This window comes from Chanodichthys erythropterus, chromosome 21 (genome assembly GCF_024489055.1).
Source record: "Chanodichthys erythropterus isolate Z2021 chromosome 21, ASM2448905v1, whole genome shotgun sequence".
NCBI classification, from domain to species: Eukaryota; Metazoa; Chordata; class Actinopteri; order Cypriniformes; family Xenocyprididae; genus Chanodichthys; species Chanodichthys erythropterus.
In genome coordinates this window covers 35,505,855-35,523,935 of record NC_090241.1, presented here as the reverse complement: position 1 = coordinate 35,523,935, position 18,081 = coordinate 35,505,855, and the positions used below count along the sequence as shown (strand labels likewise).

The 18,081-nt window shown below is 34.9% G+C and overlaps 1 protein-coding gene across 1 annotated transcript in view; it reads left to right on the top strand.

Moving 5' to 3' along the window:
* The window catches only part of LOC137010751 (cadherin-22-like), a 120,274-nt gene that overhangs the window by 65,876 nt on the left and 36,317 nt on the right, over nt 1-18,081 (top strand). Inside the window, exon 8 of the mRNA XM_067373035.1 lies at nt 6,473-6,594. Within this exon, the coding sequence (XP_067229136.1) occupies nt 6,473-6,594 (122 nt within the window). The remainder of the gene's footprint in view (nt 1-6,472; nt 6,595-18,081) is intronic.

The following is an 18,081-nucleotide window of genomic DNA, read 5'->3' as shown; positions in this document are numbered from 1 at the left end:
TTAAAGTTAAATTTAGCCACTATTTTAAATGTCTCAAGCTCATCCAGACTAAAAATTCACTCATTGCTTTTATGCCAAATTGTTGCTCTTGGATGTGCCTCTCATGTCTTCTGGCGTGGGTTGAGGACAGAGATATTGTTTTGTCAATTTGCACAACATTTGAAGCTCATTAGGCACAGTTAGTGCAACCGGGAGAGCTGATAAAACCAGACGAGCTTAATTTCATATTTAGGCCATAGGTCTGCAGACTTTGTCAGTTATACTAATTCAGTGCCAACTAACACGCAGGGAAGGTTGCATCTGCTGCGATTCGACTCCCGCTGGAGCAGATATGAGTCAGAAATGCACCAAAGGCAATGTGAACTTTTTTCTCTATTTTCTTCTGTTTCTTTGTTTGTTTTTTAAGAGACAAACATTTGACTGGATATGAATCATGAAAAAGATTGTTTAGACTTGCTTTAAATATTTTTTTCTTATGATGTAGGATCTTGTTCACACAGTGCCATTTTGAACATGTAATTCAAAAAAATAAATAAATATGAATTTGCTCTCATTTCAATCGGCTGTTATGAAAGATTAAGAGGATGGAGAGTTTTCATTCAGTTTAGTGTTTTATCTATTACTTTATATTTAGACCTATGCACAATAACCCTTCATGCTACCAAGTTAAAAAGGATCTATTATGCCTCAAGTTTTGTTTTTTGTTTTTGGGCTCTTTTTGAGCAGGTTTTCATGGTTCTCTTTTCCCAGTCTGTCAGTAACGCTCTGTTTAGTTCCTGTCTCTATGAAGCCCCTCCTTCTGAAAAACACACTGTGCTCTGATTGGTTGGCTGGAGCAGTGTGTTTTGATTGGTCAGCCTCTTCAATCATGTTTGGGAAATGTCCCGCCCCTTACCATAACCACGAGTTTCAACACACTACTAACTAACTCAACCAGGCCCCGCCCCTTTATTTTGCATATGCCTGGGCGGTAATTATTTAAATGAGTAACATTGTGTCATGTTCGTTCCTGGAAGGAAACAGTGCATTAACACAGAAATTAATCAACAAATAAATGCTGTGCATCTTTATCTGATATTAAAAATATATAATCATGTTGTTGTTTGTGATTTGCTGTTACTGACAATCAGTGTTTATTGTCGTGCCATCTATGTGTTTGAGACAAAGATTGCTAAGATGGAAATTCATGATCTCCCTCCTGTCCTTTTGGATTTACCGTACTCCCATACCCCATAAGACTTCATTTCTTTGTAACTCGCATGCTGAGCTCTGTCTGCATGCTTTCACACAGGATTGAGGAGCAGGTTTTGTAATATAGTGCCTGACTGGTAATATGTCATGAAGATATGTGGCCGTCCAACATCTGCTGGGCCGGAAGCAGAAGCCCTGCATCTTGTAATCTGCTCAAATCCCTTCTCGTCATATCTCAGACACACATCGGTAGCTCAATTTAGATATGATGTGTGCTCTATAAGCACAGAGAAAGTATTGCTAGATTTAGGAGAATAAAACACTTGAACTTGACTCTCGTGAAAATATGTCCAGTTCTAACCCAAAATCAAAAATGTTTTACAATAAAATGACTGAAAATTACGGAGCCCTGCACATGATATGCAGGAAAAAAAAAATAGTAGGCTAAATTGTGCACAAGATTTACTAATTCGCTCCCTCGATTTACTAAATCGTGCGGACGATTCAGCAAACTGCAGGAGCGAAATAGTAAATCGTAAAGCATGATTTAGCAAATCAAGGGAACAAAATAGTGAACCGTGTGCACGATTTAGTAAATCGAGGGAACTAATTAGTAAATCTTGTGCACAATTTACTTTTTTTTTCTTGCATGTCATGTGCAGGGCTCCGTAAAATTACTGTTTTTACTTCTCTTTTTATTTAAAGGTGCTGTAGAACGTCTTTTCAAAAGATGTAATATAATTCTAAGGTGTCCCCTGAATGTGTCTGTGAAGTTTCAGCTCAAAATACACCATAGATTTGTTTTTTAATTAATTTTTTTAACTGCCTATTTTGGGGCATCATTAACTATGCACCGATTCAGGCTGCGGCCCCTTTAAATCTCGAGCTCCCTGCCCTCCCGAGCTCTCGACTGTAAGTGCAGTTATACAGTGCATAAACGAAGTTCACACAGCTAATATAACCCTCAAATGGATCTTTACAAGATGTTCGTCATTCATGCTGCATGCATGCATCGATTCCTGTGAGTATAGTATTTATTTGGATGTTCACATTTGATTCTGAATGAGTTTGAGGCTGTGCTCTGTGGCTAACGGCTAATGCTACACTGTTGGAGAGATTTACAAAGAATGAAGTTGTGTTTATGAATTATACAGACTGCAAGTGTTTAAAAATGAAAATAGCAACAGCTCTCTTGTCTCCGTGAATACAGTAATAAACAATGGTAACTTTAAGCACATTTAACAGTACATTAGCAACACGCTAACAAAACATTTAGAAAGACAATTCACAAATATCACTAAAAATATCATGTAATCATGGATCATGTCAGTTATTATTGCTTCAGCTGTTTTCCTGGCTTGCTTACCTAGTCTGATGATTCAGCTGTGCACATGCAGACGTTAATACTGGCTGTCCTTGTCTAATGCCTTGAACATGGATTGGCATATGCAAATAATGGGGTCATACATATTAATGATCCCGACTGTTCAGTGTTATGTTGAGATTCGCCTGTTTTCCGGAGGTCTTTTATACAAATGAGATTTATATAAGAAGGAGGAAACAATGGAGTTTGAGACTCACTGTATGTCATTTCCATGTACTGAACTCTTGTTATTCAACTATGCCGAGGTATATTAAATTTTTGATTCTAGGGCACCTTTAAATCAGCGAAATGTCAGGCAGTATAGTAAATACCACCAGAATGAATACTTTTCAGTTTACATAGTTGAATTATTCATTAGTTCATTCATTCATTCATTCATTCATTTTTTATTTGTTTGTATTTTATGCATTATTTTTACTTGATTTTTTATTTAAATCACCAAAATATCAGGCAATATAATAAATACTATATCACAATGCATTCTTTGCAATTTACATAGTTAAATTATTTGTTTGTTTGTTCGTTCATTTATTCATGTTATTTTTTGATAATTTGTTTGTTTTTTCCTGCTTTAGGTGTACTGTATAATATTATTTTTTATAAAATAACTTCTCTTTTCTTTCTTTTGATTTTGAGGTGAATTTACAGACTTCCAAAACTGTATTTGATTTACAAATGCGTTCATGTTTTATAATGCATAGGCAAAGCTTGGAAAAACAAGACAATGAAACAGCATATTTAAATTAGCATAGACCTAATTTACATTTGCTAAATAACACAACATGTGTGGGCTACTGTACATCCCCATAAATAAACACAAGCATTACAGCGGTGTTAATTAAAAAAGGTAATTATGTCTCGTTACAATGAAAACTGTGGCCCTCTCCATGGCCTGCTGTGTTGGCGAGAAGCGTCTCTTATGGAAATTAAAACATTTCTAATGAAATAATGAAGCATAGAAATTAGCTAAGGATCAGTCGCCCTCAACACAGAGAGCTTTTTTTAATTACTAGATAATTTAACTTATATGAACTAATTATGTACACATTTGCCAATAATATTTCCATTTTATTGTACCTTAATAAGGCCATGATCAAAATGATATTGCAGCCCGATATTGAGTCCATTTATCTGTGTTTATATCATTATGCTAGCCCCAAACGGTGTTCTCTTATCATTAAAATCTTCTGCGTATGGTGTCTTTCGTCTTCATTTTGAAATTGACTTGCTAATTGAAAAGTTTCTCAAAATGTTGCAGAAGAATTAGCTTCCTGATGAATTCACTGCTGGCAGAGTATCATTACTGTAGAAGTGCCTTCAGACACAAACTGTGATGGCAGTACAGTAGTTTGCTATACTTCAGTGCTATTTTTTATATATATATTTGCCTGTGTTACAGACTTAATAACCCTGCATAATTTTCACTCTGTGTGTTGTCCTGGTCAGTGACATACAGATTATGACTTTTAGTTTTACTTTCCTTAAAAAATGAATTCAAACTACTTCTCTAGTGTTTCAGTTTTTTACAGAATTTGGGTGTTATTTTAGAGCAGTGGTGGTTGTTCTTTGTTCGGGCTCTCACAGATCTGGCCATTGTAAACTCTGCTATTGTCATGACAACTGGTTCATGTGTCTCAAATGTAACCTTCTGTGTGTGATACACTGTTGCCTGTAAATGTGATTCCATTGTAACTGATGCCACATTTGTTTCTCGGGGATGTTATTGGGTAATTATTATTATTATTATTATTATTATTATTATTATTATTATTATTTTATTAAAAGGAAGAACACAAAAATAGTCCCAGGTCTATTGTAGTTATTAATAAATTTAGACTATTTACAAATAATTAAAAAATACATATATACTTAAAAATAATCTTATTTGTATGTCTAATAAGTGAAAAACACAAAACTTTTCTTGTCTTGCCACATTCAGTTATGTATTATAATAATCATATCATATTAATCAAATAATAGCATGTTTTCAATTCAAAATGTTGAGTAGTTCACATCATTAGATATTACTATCGGTGGATGAATCATAATAAAGTCGTCATATATTAAATGTTTAGCTACTTACTCATTACATACTCTTTTACTGCTAAAACTAAAGCATTGTGTTGGAATTCGCACTCATCTACCTGTGAACAGTAAGCCCCACCTTCTTTGATTTGATTGGCCAGCTCACTCATTCTGACAGTGATGAGGGCTGAGGCAGACCAGCCTAAAAATGCAACTTTTAAAACTTGTTTTTGTCATCCTAACAACAAACAGTGGAAAATATAAATATTGGGACTTGTCCTCCTCAATGTCTATGGTGGTTACGGCCCTGATAGAACCTTTTAGGGTTTGCCATCATGGGATCATTTTATGGATTTAGATTCAATTGATTCATTTTGTTTTCATTCATTTTTCATTTGAATTCAATTTTATGAATTATGCAGCTCATAAACATACCTTAAACAAGAAAAACAAGTATTATGCAATCATTTAAGACATTTGTCAACCTTTTGGCATAAAGGGTTCTTTAACATTGAGTTCAGAACCCAATTAAACTTTTCTAAGAGTGTAGCTTAAATGTTAGTGTACCCAGACTATAGTACACTGGGAGGGTAAACACTTGTCCATACAGGGATAAAACCTGACAAATGTGAAAATGTGTTGGAAAATATAGTGTATATATAGGGGAGAGCGGGTTAAGTTGTCACACTCTTCATAACTCCAAAACTAGAGGCTCTATCTCAAAAATAGAGATAGATAGATTCTTCTTGCATAGTCAACTTCCTGTTCACATGTGGTCAAGATCACTCTAATCTGAGGTTAGCACAATTTTCTTATTTTTGGCTTAAAAAGTAAAAAAAATTGCACTTTAAATTTTATGCAATACAACTTTGTTAGATATGAATGTTAAAAAATATTATTTTGCACAACATAGGGGAGACAATAACGTGTCTCTTGATACTTTAGCTGATGTGCTATGTTGAGCTCACCTTGAGATTTAGCCAACATTAGCACACATGTCAGTTTGGGGCAACTTGCCTCAATGACTTTGGGGCAAGTCGTCACATGAGACAACTTGCCCCAGTACAAATAAACACATAGAACATGCTCAAAAAAGTCAGTTATGTTCAGAGATTAAACATGTTAAGTTAAGCGAGTTATCTGCAGTATTCCATTCAGTTATCATGGATCTATGTGCAAGCCAGAGAAAGTTTGAGTTTAAAGTTCAAAGTAAAGCGATCTTGCCATTTAATGTGTTTTGATTAAAATGTGTATTGTTTGGATTGAAATATTTTTTTTTTCTATTCTCTAGGCATGATTGTTTATATTTCCAGTTCCGGTTTGAATTTAAAAATTAAAATCAATAATAACAATGAAGTAGTTGTGTTCTTATTTTTTAGATAATCTAGTGTGACTACTTACCCGCTGATGGGGCAAATTGTCACAAATGCACATTCTCTATTCAACAGTCTACAACTCTGTAATGAGATAAGATATGAAAATGTAATGAATACAATATATGTGCCCAAGACTTCCTACTTTCATTTGGTATGACACTTATACCATTGTGATGTATGGTGCTCAGTAAATGTTAGACAGTGTGACAACTTACCCCGCTCTCCCCTACAGTGTGTGTGTGCGATCCCTTATTTGTGATATATGTTAACATATATTTATTAATATATTTTTTAATTTATATAGTTTATGCTTTTGACAGATGCTTTTATCTTTTAGTGACTTTTTCAGACTGTAAGCATGTTTCCTAGAAACTGAACCTGTCATCACGTCATTCTAGTTGACCTACGTGAATGTAATATAGTGACATGTTACTTTTAGAGCTGCATATGACTTCTGGTCCATTATGATGACTGTTTAATCTCTGTCTCCCTTCAGATAACCAGTCCATGGCATCTCAAACGGCAGTGAGCATCCGCATCCTGGACGTGAACGACAACCCTCCCGAACTCGCAACTCCTTACGAGGCTTCAATCTGCGAGGATGCCAAACCTGGCCAGGTGAGATAACGTCTCTATATTTTGCACATAGTGAAGTTGCATCAGTCTAATCAGAAATCACGTTCGGCAGACCCGCCTCGCTACGATCGCATCAGCGCTTGAAACGACATCCATTGTTCCGCACATAAAAATCAGTATTGCGCATACGCTGTCGATTTACTCGGGATGATATCTGCGGTCAGAAGACACTGACTTAGTTGTTCCCAATGGCTTCTTGTGTTGATAAAGCTGTCAGCTGAGATTGGTACCTGGAAGGAATTTGTCATTTCCATGAAAAGCACATGTAATCTGACATCGGACATATCACGCAGCTCCTCTCAGACAGCTGGGCTCGCCGTTAATATTTATATCAATAGCGGAGTGCTTCGGGAACATCAGGTGTGCGGCATGATGAAGTGGTGAGATTCTAATTGCATTGTGGGAATGCCGCTCTCAGCATGGCCTCCCTGATTCTGTTTGACGGCAGTTTACAACGACTAACAAGATTTGTTTTTCTGAAGCTCAATATCTTGTCTGATCTCACTGGGCTAATGCAGTTTGGCTCAACTCGCCAATCTCTCCTAAAAAGTGAAGCATCTGAGAGATGCCGCATGAACTCCGCTGACCTCACAAGACCTCCGATCCTGGACAGAAACATTGGAGTCATGGCAGAACAATCAGTGAGTGTCAGATTTAGTACGGAGCCAATCGCTTTCCCGTTTTTGTCAAAATAGTTTCATTATTGCTTTGCTCCTACTTTGGACCTTTTTCAATTGGAAAGAATGATCCGTGTGACATTTCGTCCCAAAGGCAATTTATAAACTAGTTGTGAAAAAAGTGCGCGATGTCAAGCCAGCGGTGCAGCAAACTCACCTGCAGCGCTGTGTGCGACTTGTTGCTTTTGTTTACACATGGAATAAAAGAACACATGTTCAGCCCAAAAATGAAACTTCTGCCATCGTTTATTTACCTTCATGCTGTTTCAGACCCACATGACTTACTGTCTTTTGTGGAGAACAAAAAGTGAATTACTGCAGAATAAAAAAGCTCTGTTCCCAAAGCTGCTTTACCACCAAAAATTGGCAGCTAAATTTTAAGACAAATCTTAAACTTGGCGATGTTTGTTTCACCATTTATAAAATGTACAACATTAAACACTGTTATTTTCCTGTTTATCACTGTGAAGCTGCTTTGAATCCACATTGTATAAAGTGCTATATAAATAAAGCTGATTTGACTGCTCTGAAGAAGACAGAATAGGTATTTTGCTTTATGCTGCCACTATGAAAACAGTCCTCTGCAAGTCTTTATCTTTGAGCTACAACACTACTATTAATCATTAGCAGAATAATCCAGGTACTTGACATTGTGCAGGTGCTGCATTTGACTGTAGTTTACGGCACATATTTTATATATTAATTTATGATGAGACAGTTAGCATTTGCTTTTCAATGGCGTTAGTCACAATATGAGCTAACTGATATATACGCAAAGCAGAATCAAGCTATAGAATGCAAGAAAATTAATTAAATGGGAAAGAGGGCTGAACTATATATATATATATATAGTTCAGTCATGAAACTCTAGAGGGCGACTTTTTATCTCACAATTCTGACTTTTTAATTTTTTTTTCTCATGATTGCGAGTTTCACAAATGAAAGAAGATATTCCACAGATAAAAATGGTGTATAACTCTTAATTGTATGTGCAACATTGACGGAGTATTTTCAGTCTCTTTCACACTGATAAGAAAAAAAACACGGTGGTAACGCCGGCAATACCATCAGACCTCAGAGTGTTAAAGTTAGAATTAAGTTATATATAAAGTCAGAATTGTGAAATATAAACATTGCAATTATAAGAAAAAAAAAAAAAATTCCCCTCATAATTGAAAATTATAACATGCAATTGCGAGTTTATATGATGCAATTCTGACTTTATAACTCACAATTCTGACTTTATAACGTGCAATTCTGACTTTATATCTCGCAATTCTGACTTTATAACTCACAATTCTGACTTTATAACGTGCAATTCTGACTTTATATCTCGCAATTCTGACTTTATATCTCACAATTCTGACTTTATATCTCACAATTCTGACTTTATAACTCACAATTCTGACTTTATATCTCACAATTCTGACTTTATATCTCACAATTCTGACTTTATATCTCACAATTCTGACTTTATGTCTCGCAATTCCGACTTTATATCACTCAATTCTGACTTTATATCTCACAATTCTGACTTTATATCTCACAATTCTGACTTTATTTCTCACAATTCTGACTTTATAACACTCAATTCTGACTTTATATCTCGCAATTCTGACTTTATTTCTCACAATTCTGACTTTATAACACTCAATTCTGACTTTATATCTCGCAATTCTGACTTTCTAACACTCAATTCTGACTTTATATCTCGCAATTCTGACTTTATATCTTGCAATTCTGACTTTATAACTCGCAATTCTGACTTTATATCTCACAATTCTGACTTTATATCTCACAATTCTGACTTTATATCTCACAATTCTGACTTTATAACACTCAATTCTGACTTTATATCTCACAATTCTGACTTTATATCTTGCAATTCTGACTTTATAACTCACAATTCTGACTTTATATCTCACAATTCTGACTTTATTTCTCACAATTCTGACTTTATAACACTCAATTCTGACTTTATATCTCGCAATTCTGACTTTATATCTTGCAATTCTGACTTTATAACTCACAATTCTGACTTTATATCTCACAATTCTGACTTTATTTCTCACAATTCTGACTTTATAACACTCAATTCTGACTTTATATCTCGCAATTCTGACTTTCTAACACTCAATTCTGACTTTATATCTCGCAATTCTGACTTTATATCTTGCAATTCTGACTTTATAACTCACAATTCTGACTTTATATCTCACAATTCTGACTTTATATCTCACAATTCTGACTTTATAACTCACAATTCTGACTTTATATCTCACAATTCTGACTTTATATCTCACAATTCTGACTTTATAACTCACAATTCTGACTTTATATCTCACAATTCTGACTTTATGTCTCGCAATTCCGACTTTATATCACTCAATTCTGACTTTATATCTCACAATTCTGACTTTATAACTCGCAATTCTGACTTTATAACTCACAATTCTGACTTTATAACTCACAATTCTGACTTTATAACTCACAATTCTGACTTTATAACTCACAATTCTGACTTTATTTCTCACAATTCTGACTTTATAACTCACAATTCTGACTTTATATCTCACAATTCTGACTTTATAACTCGCAATTCTGACTTTATAACTCGCAATTCTGACTTTATATCTCACAATTCTGACTTTATATCTCACAATTCTGACTTTATAACACTCAATTCTGACTTTATATCTCGCAATTCTGACTTTATATCTCACAATTCTGACTTTATATCTCACAATTCTGACTTTATAACACTCAATTCTGACTTTATATCTCACAATTCTGAGTTTATAACTCGCAATTCTGACTTTATATCTTGCAATTCTGACTTTATAACTCACAATTCTGACTTTATATCTTGCAATTCTGACTTTATAACTCACAATTCTGACTTTATATCTCACAATTCTGACTTTATATCTCACAATTCTGACTTTATAACTCACAATTCTGACTTTATAACTCACAATTCTGACTTTATAACACTCAATTCTGACTTTATATCTCGCAATTCTGACTTTATATCTCACAATTCTGACTTTATAACTCACAATTCTGACTTTATATCTTGCAATTCTGACTTTATAACTCACAATTCTGACTTTATATCTCTCAATTCTGACTTTATATCTCACAATTCTGACTTTATAACACTCAATTCTGACTTTATATCTCACAATTCTGACTTTATAACACTCAATTCTGACTTTATATCTCACAATTCTGACTTTATAACTCGCAATTCTGACTTTATATCTCACAATTCTGACTTTATATCTCGCAATTCCGACTTTATAACTCACAATTCTGACTTTATATCTCTCAATTCTGACTTTATATCTCACAATTCTGACTTTATAACACTCAATTCTGACTTTATATCTCACAATTCTGACTTTATAACTCACAATTCTGACTTTATATCTTGCAATTCTGACTTTATAACTCACAATTCTGACTTTATATCTCTCAATTCTGACTTTATATCTCACAATTCTGACTTTATAACACTCAATTCTGACTTTATATCTCACAATTCTGACTTTATAACTCACAATTCTGACTTTATATCTTGCAATTCTGACTTTATAACTCACAATTCTGACTTTATATCTCTCAATTCTGACTTTATATCTCACAATTCTGACTTTATAACACTCAATTCTGACTTTATATCTCACAATTCTGACTTTATAACTCGCAATTCTGACTTTATATCTCACAATTCTGACTTTATATCTCACAATTCTGACTTTATAACTCGCAATTCTGACTTTATATCTCACAATTCTGACTTTATATCTCACAATTCTGACTTTATAACACTCAATTCTGACTTTATATCTCACAATTCTGACTTTATAACACTCAATTCTGACTTTATATCTCACAATTCTGACTTTATAACTCGCAATTCTGACTTTATATCTCACAATTCTGACTTTATAACTCACAATTCTGACTTTATAACACTCAATTCTGACTTTATATCTCACAATTCTGACTTTATAACTCGCAATTCTGACTTTATATCTCACAATTCTGACTTTATATCTCACAATTCTGACTTTATAACTCACAATTCTGACTTTATATCTCTCAATTCTGACTTTATATCTCACAATTCTGACTTTATAACACTCAATTCTGACTTTATAACTCACAATTCTGACTTTATATCTCTCAATTCTGACTTTATATCTCACAATTCTGACTTTATAACTCACAATTCTGACTTTATATCTCACAATTCTGACTTTATAACTCACAATTCTGACTTTATATCTCACAATTCTGACTTTATATCTCGCAATTCCGACTTTTTAACTCGCAATTTTGACTTTATATCTCGCAATTCTGACTTTATATCTCGCAATTCTGACTTTATATCTTGCAATTCTGACTTTATAACTCACAATTCTGACTTTATAACATGTAATTCTGACTTTTTAACTCGCAATTTGGACTTTATAACACTCAATTCTGACTTAATAACTTGCAATTCAGACTTTATATCTCGCAATTCTGACTTTATAACTCGCAATTGTGAGTTTTTATCTTGCAATTCTGAGAAGTTGTGAGATAAAAAGTCGCAAATACTTTTATTATTTAATGGCGGAAATAAGTTGTCGTGAATAATTCATTTTATATTCTGTATTTATTTGGATTGGGTTTTTTCTTAAATCATGACATCATTGTCCTGACAGTCATGTGCTTTGTCGCTCCAATTCTCATTTCTCAAGGTCAAGTCAGTTGCTGGTCGCCACATGTGCAGCGCCCCCTTTCTGAGCGGAATTATTTGAATTTGTCTTTAAGTTGATGTTTGTCCTGAAAGCTCTGTTTATTTGTTGATCCAGTGTGATTGAACATTACCCCCTCAACCCCCACCGCACCCCTTCCCACCCCCCTTTTGAGCATCTGTGAAATGTACAGAACAACAAAAGGTTGTTTGCTTTGGAGATGTCATGGGAAATTGTGTGCACTCCTTCTGTCTGCGTGGCTCTACTTGACAGCTTCGCTCGACAATAGAGCGGCTGAACGAGGGCTGTTATTGTGGGATTAAGGATTCTTAGAGATTTTTTGTTGTTGTAAAGAACTAGTAACCTTTGCATAACATGTTTTGGATGTGTGTAAGAAAGGCCTTTGTAGTCTACCGTTTTCATCCTTGCAAAAAGAAAGGAATGAATGTTCCTTTCTTTTTTTTAATTTAAGTTATTTATTTAACCGTTAAAATATATTTTATTTTATTCTCAGGTGTGCAGAAGTGCTGTTTTTTTATTTATTTTTTTAACTTTCTCTCTTAGTTAAATTTTGAAGTACCTTTTTACATTTCATTTTGTGCGATTATTTTAAGCATTAATACTTAATTTTAATTATTTCAATTAAAATAAATTTTATGTAGGTAAAGAATCTTAAGCAATGGAAATGTGCTGCTTACAAGCATTCGGTCCTTGTGATACACAGATAAAAAAAGAAAAATAGTTGTTCCAACAAGTACATAATTGTGATTAATTAAATTCTCCAATGCATCATTATATTAACTACTTTTTTTTTTTTTTTTTTTTTTTTGCATAAAACCCCAGAGAAAAGGTTCATTTATTCATGTGAATATGAATGACAGCTGTGAAAATGAAGACTAAAGAGCCTTTCAAAGACATAAAAGTACAACTACACAGTGACACTACACATTTTTAACCCCTTACGTACATATATACATGTTTTTATACTTGTATTTATGTTTGTTTGTTTGTTTATTTATTTGAATAACATAAATCAATCATGCACAATCATGCCATATTTTACTTGCTCTCATGTTGTTCCGAAACCAAATGAGTTTATTTATTTTGCAGAGCACAAAAGATGATATTTTGAGGGATGTTGCAGTGTTTTTGTCCATACAATGAAAGTCAATGGTTTTTGAATAGTTGAAACATCCTTCAAAATATGTTCTTTTGTGTTCCACATAAAGACAGTCAAACAGGTTTAAAATGACATGAGGGTAAATAAATGATGACAGAATTTTCATTTTAGGGTGAACTATCCCTTTAAGAAAGAAAGTCCAGTTGATTTTGGATGTCATGTTGACTTTATATGGAAACTACATCAAATCACACATCTAGAAATTGTTCTTGGAAAGCACTAGAACTAGATGTAAATTGTGAGAGAAGCTGCATTGTAAGCAGCTTTTTAAGGTAAAGTAAAAATTGTACCTGGAAATAGGGTGGCACAAAAGAACGTGTTTTTTGTTGTCAGAAGAGCTAGAAGTAGAGGTATTTTAGTGATAACTCAAAGCGATGTGGGTGGTGCCTATATCTTAACAATCACCATGCGTTCTGTGATATAGCATCATGCTGTGGAGCTGCTTTTCATCTGGGCAACTCAGTGGACAGAACAAAGACTGAGCGCTACACAATACCAGTATATACAGAGTCGAGTAGAAAAAGCGCATAACAGCTCGGGAGACATTTCATCTTTCAGCAGGACAATTTCAAACCGAAGGGCCATGATACCCGCTGTTTCTGAAGCGCATTTAAGGTGAAAAATCGCAAGCATCTCCTTCCCCCAAATACAGCAGTAAAATGCAATCCGGTGATGGCTTAACATAATACATTTCTCTCATTAAGCGCAGGACTCTTTGGAAGCCCCCTGCTGTAGCTTCAGCAATGCAGCTTTTGTAATAGCTTTACGATAACCTGTAGCATGTTTACGTGATTTGTAGCCCATCACCCCGGGGTCCCCCATTGCGTTGTGTCGAATAAATTGGCTTAGGTGAGTAAGAGACGCCCGCAGAGCAAGACGCTGAGGTTTGTGCGTTCAAACTTTGCACACGCTCTCGCTCTGTGATTAATCACTTTGGTGATTGGGGTGGAAATTAGTCCTGTGGAGGAACACGCAATTAGAGTCATTTATCTCTCACCTGCGATTGGCGCTTTGCAGAAGATACACAGACCTCGGCCTACATGTAAACACTGTCGCGATGTGATGTGATGTTTTTACATGCATCATTTTTACACACGCCAGAGTCACAAAAGGGAACTTCTTTATGTTCTTGCATAACCCAGTTAACCCAGTGATTGGGTTGTTTTAACCCAGCAATTTAACCCAGAGATTAGGCTGTTTTAACCCAGTGATCAGGTTGTTTAAACCTAGCGATTTAACCCAGCAATTGGGTTCTTTTAAAACAGAGATTGGGTTGTTTTAACCTAGCGATTTAACCCAGTGATTGGGTTGTTTTAACCCAGCGATTTAACCCAGAGATTAGGCTGTTTTAACCCAGCGATTGGGTTGTTTTAACCTAGCCATTTAACCCAGCAATTGGGTTGTTTTAACCCAGAGATTGGGTTGTTTTAACCTAGCGATTTAACCCAGTGATTTGGGCTGTTTTAACCCAGAGATTAGGCTGTTTTAACCCAGTGATTGGGTTGTTTTAACCCAGCGATTTAACCCAGAGATTAGGCTGTTTTATCCCAGCGATTGGGTTGTTTTAACCTAGCGATTTAACCCAGCAATTGGGTTCTTTTAAACCAGAGATTGGGTTCTTTTAACCTAGCGATTTAACCCAGCAATTGGGTTCTTTTAAAACAGAGATTGGGTTGTTTTAACCTAGCGATTTAACCCAGTGATTGGGCTGTTTTAACCCAGCAATTTAACCCAGAGATTAGGCTGTTTTAACCCAGTGATCGGGTTGTTTTAACCCAGCAATTTAACCAGGCTGTTTTAACTCAGCGATCAGGTTGTTTAAACCTAGCGATTTCACCCAGCAATTGGGTTCTTTTAAAACAGAGATTGGGTTGTTTTAACCTAGCGATTTAACCCAGCAATTGGGTTCTTTTAAAACAGAGATTGGGTTGTTTAAACCTAGCGATTTAACCCAGTGATTGGGTTGTTTTAACCCAGCGATTTAACCCAAAGATTAGGCTGTTTTAACCCAGCGATTGGGTTGTTTTAACTTCGCCATTGAACCCATCAATTGGGTTGTTTTAACCCAGAGATTGGGTTGTTTTAACCTAGCGATTTAACCCAGTGATTGGGCTGTTTTAACCCAGAGATTAGGCTGTTTTAACCCAGTGATTGGGTTGTTTTAACCCAGAGATTGGGCTGTTTTATCCCAGCGATTGGGTTGCTTTAACCTAGCGATTTAACCCAGCAATTGGGTTCTTTTAAACCATAGATTGGGTTGTTTTAACCCAGCAATTTATCCCAGAGATTAGGCTGTTTTAACCCAGCAATTGGGTTGTTTTAACCTAGCGATTTAACCCAGCGATTGGGTTGTTTTAACCCAGCAATTTATCCCAGAGATTAGGCTGTTTTAACCCAGCAATTGGGTTGTTTTAACCTAGCGATTTAACCCAGCAATTGGGTTGTTTTAACCCAGCGATTGGGTTGTTTTAACCCAGAGATTGGGTTGTTTTAACCCAGAGATTAGGCTGTTTTAACCCAGCGATTGGGTTGTTTTAACCTAGCGATTTAACCCAGCAATTGGGCTGTTTTAACCCAGAGATTAGGCTGTTTAAACCCAGCGATTGGGTTGATTTAACCTAGCGATTTAACCCAGCAATTGGGTTGTTTTAACCCAGAGATTGGGTTGTTTTAACCTAGCGATTTAACCCAGCAATTGGGTTGTTTTAACCCAGAGATTGGGTTGTTTTAACCCAGAGATTAGGCTGTTTTAACCCAGCGATTGGGTTGTTTTAACCTAGCGATTTAACCCAGCAATTGGGCTGTTTTAACCCAGAGATTAGGCTGTTTAAACCCAGCGATTGGATTGATTTAACCTAGCGATTTAACCCAGCAATTGGGTTTTTTTAACCCAGAGATTGGGTTGTTTTAACATAGTGATTTAACCCAGTGATTGGGCTGTTTTAACCCAGAGATTAGGCTGTTTTACCCAAATTATTGGGTTAAATGTTTGCCCAACGTGCTGGGTAGTTTTATTTAACCCAACTATCATTTAAAAATAATTATATTTTTGGCTTAAAATGAACCCAAAATAGGTTGGAAATTAAAAATCACATAATTATAATCATAATGTGTTTATAATCATAAACACATAATTATGCTAATATATTATAACAATAATAAATGTGAACATTTATTAATAAGAAATTTAATACATGTTTATTTTTTAACTAACATTAAAAAAAAAAAAATACTTGATGTGATTAATTGGTGTTAATTTCAACATTTACTAACACATTATAAATATCAAAAGTTGTATCTGTTAATATTATTTAATGGACCTGAGCAAACATGAACTAACAATCAACAGTATTTTAATAACTAACGTTAACAAAGATTAATAAGCACTGTAACGAATGTACTGATCATTGTGAGTTAATATTAGCTCATGCATGAGCCAATGTTAAATAACAGAAACTTATTGTAAAGTTTTGCAGAGAAAAGTAATAATAAAATAAGTATCTATACATTTCACCATTATAGCATACAACTTTTTTACTCTTAAAGATAGTTGATATTTGATTAACTATGTTATGCACAAGACAAACTTCAGTAGATTGTGCTTTGAAAATCACCTACTGTATAGAAATTACTTACAAAACAAAAGTCTTTGTGCAATTTGCAAACCGGATCATATTCATATCCCCTCTTGTGCGATTCAGAAACTTCAGATTTTACATGATGTTGTGCTCTATTGCTAGCCCAATTATCAAGCTTTGTTCGTGTGCCATACCAGCGTCACCATTTTCCCTGCTCTAGCCCTCGCTAGCGTCACCACTTGCGTTTCTGATAGAACAACAGTGAAATCAGATTAGCTTAAGCCGCTAAATGCATGGAGTTTGATCCCATTTGAAGGATGACAACACAGCGAATTTGTTTGTGTGTAAAAGGTGAATAAATCAGACAGAGGGAGAGAAAGAGGGCTAGAGACATGAAAAAGGACTTAGCCGTTCGCTCATAAGCAGCTTTGGCTCAGAGGGCACGACTCCCTTCCAGCGATGTGACACCGTTGTTAGACATGGAAGGAGAAAGTGTTTATGAGCTCACACGGATTTAAGTGTCAGGTAGATGTGTCGGACCGCGGTGTCCAAAAGAAGCTCGCGCTAAAAAAAAAAAAAAAAAAAAAAAAACACACTTTAGCATTGCTATGGCATTGTCCAGAAATGCATGATATGACCATTGTACCATATCTAAAATATCAGTAAAACTTTGTAATAATGTAATAATAATTTGTTACCATTAGTTAATGCATTATACCATGTACTATGGTGTATTTTTTGGGCATATACCATGGTACTATGGTGTATTTTTAAGACATTTAATATGGTACTATGGTGTATTTTTAGGGCATATACCATGGTACTATGGTGTATTTTTAGGGCATATACCATGGTACTATGGTGTATTTTTAGTGCATGTACCATGGTACTATGGTGTATTTTTAGGGCATATACCATGGTACTATGGTGTATTTTTAGTGCATGTACCATGGTACTATGGTGTATTTTTAGGGCATATACCATGGTACTATGCTGTATTTTTAGGACATTTAATATGGTACTATGGTGTATTTTTAGAGCATGTACCATGGTACTTCTATGCTATATTTTTAGGGCATATACCATGGGACTTTGGTGTATTTTTAGGGCATGCACCATGGTACTTCTATGCTATATTTTTAGGGCATATACCATGATACTATGGTGTATTTTTAGGGCATATACCATGGTACTATGGTGTATTTTTAGGGCATATACCATGGTACTATGGTGTATTTTTAGGGCATATACCATGGTACTATGGTGTATTTTTAGGGCATATACCA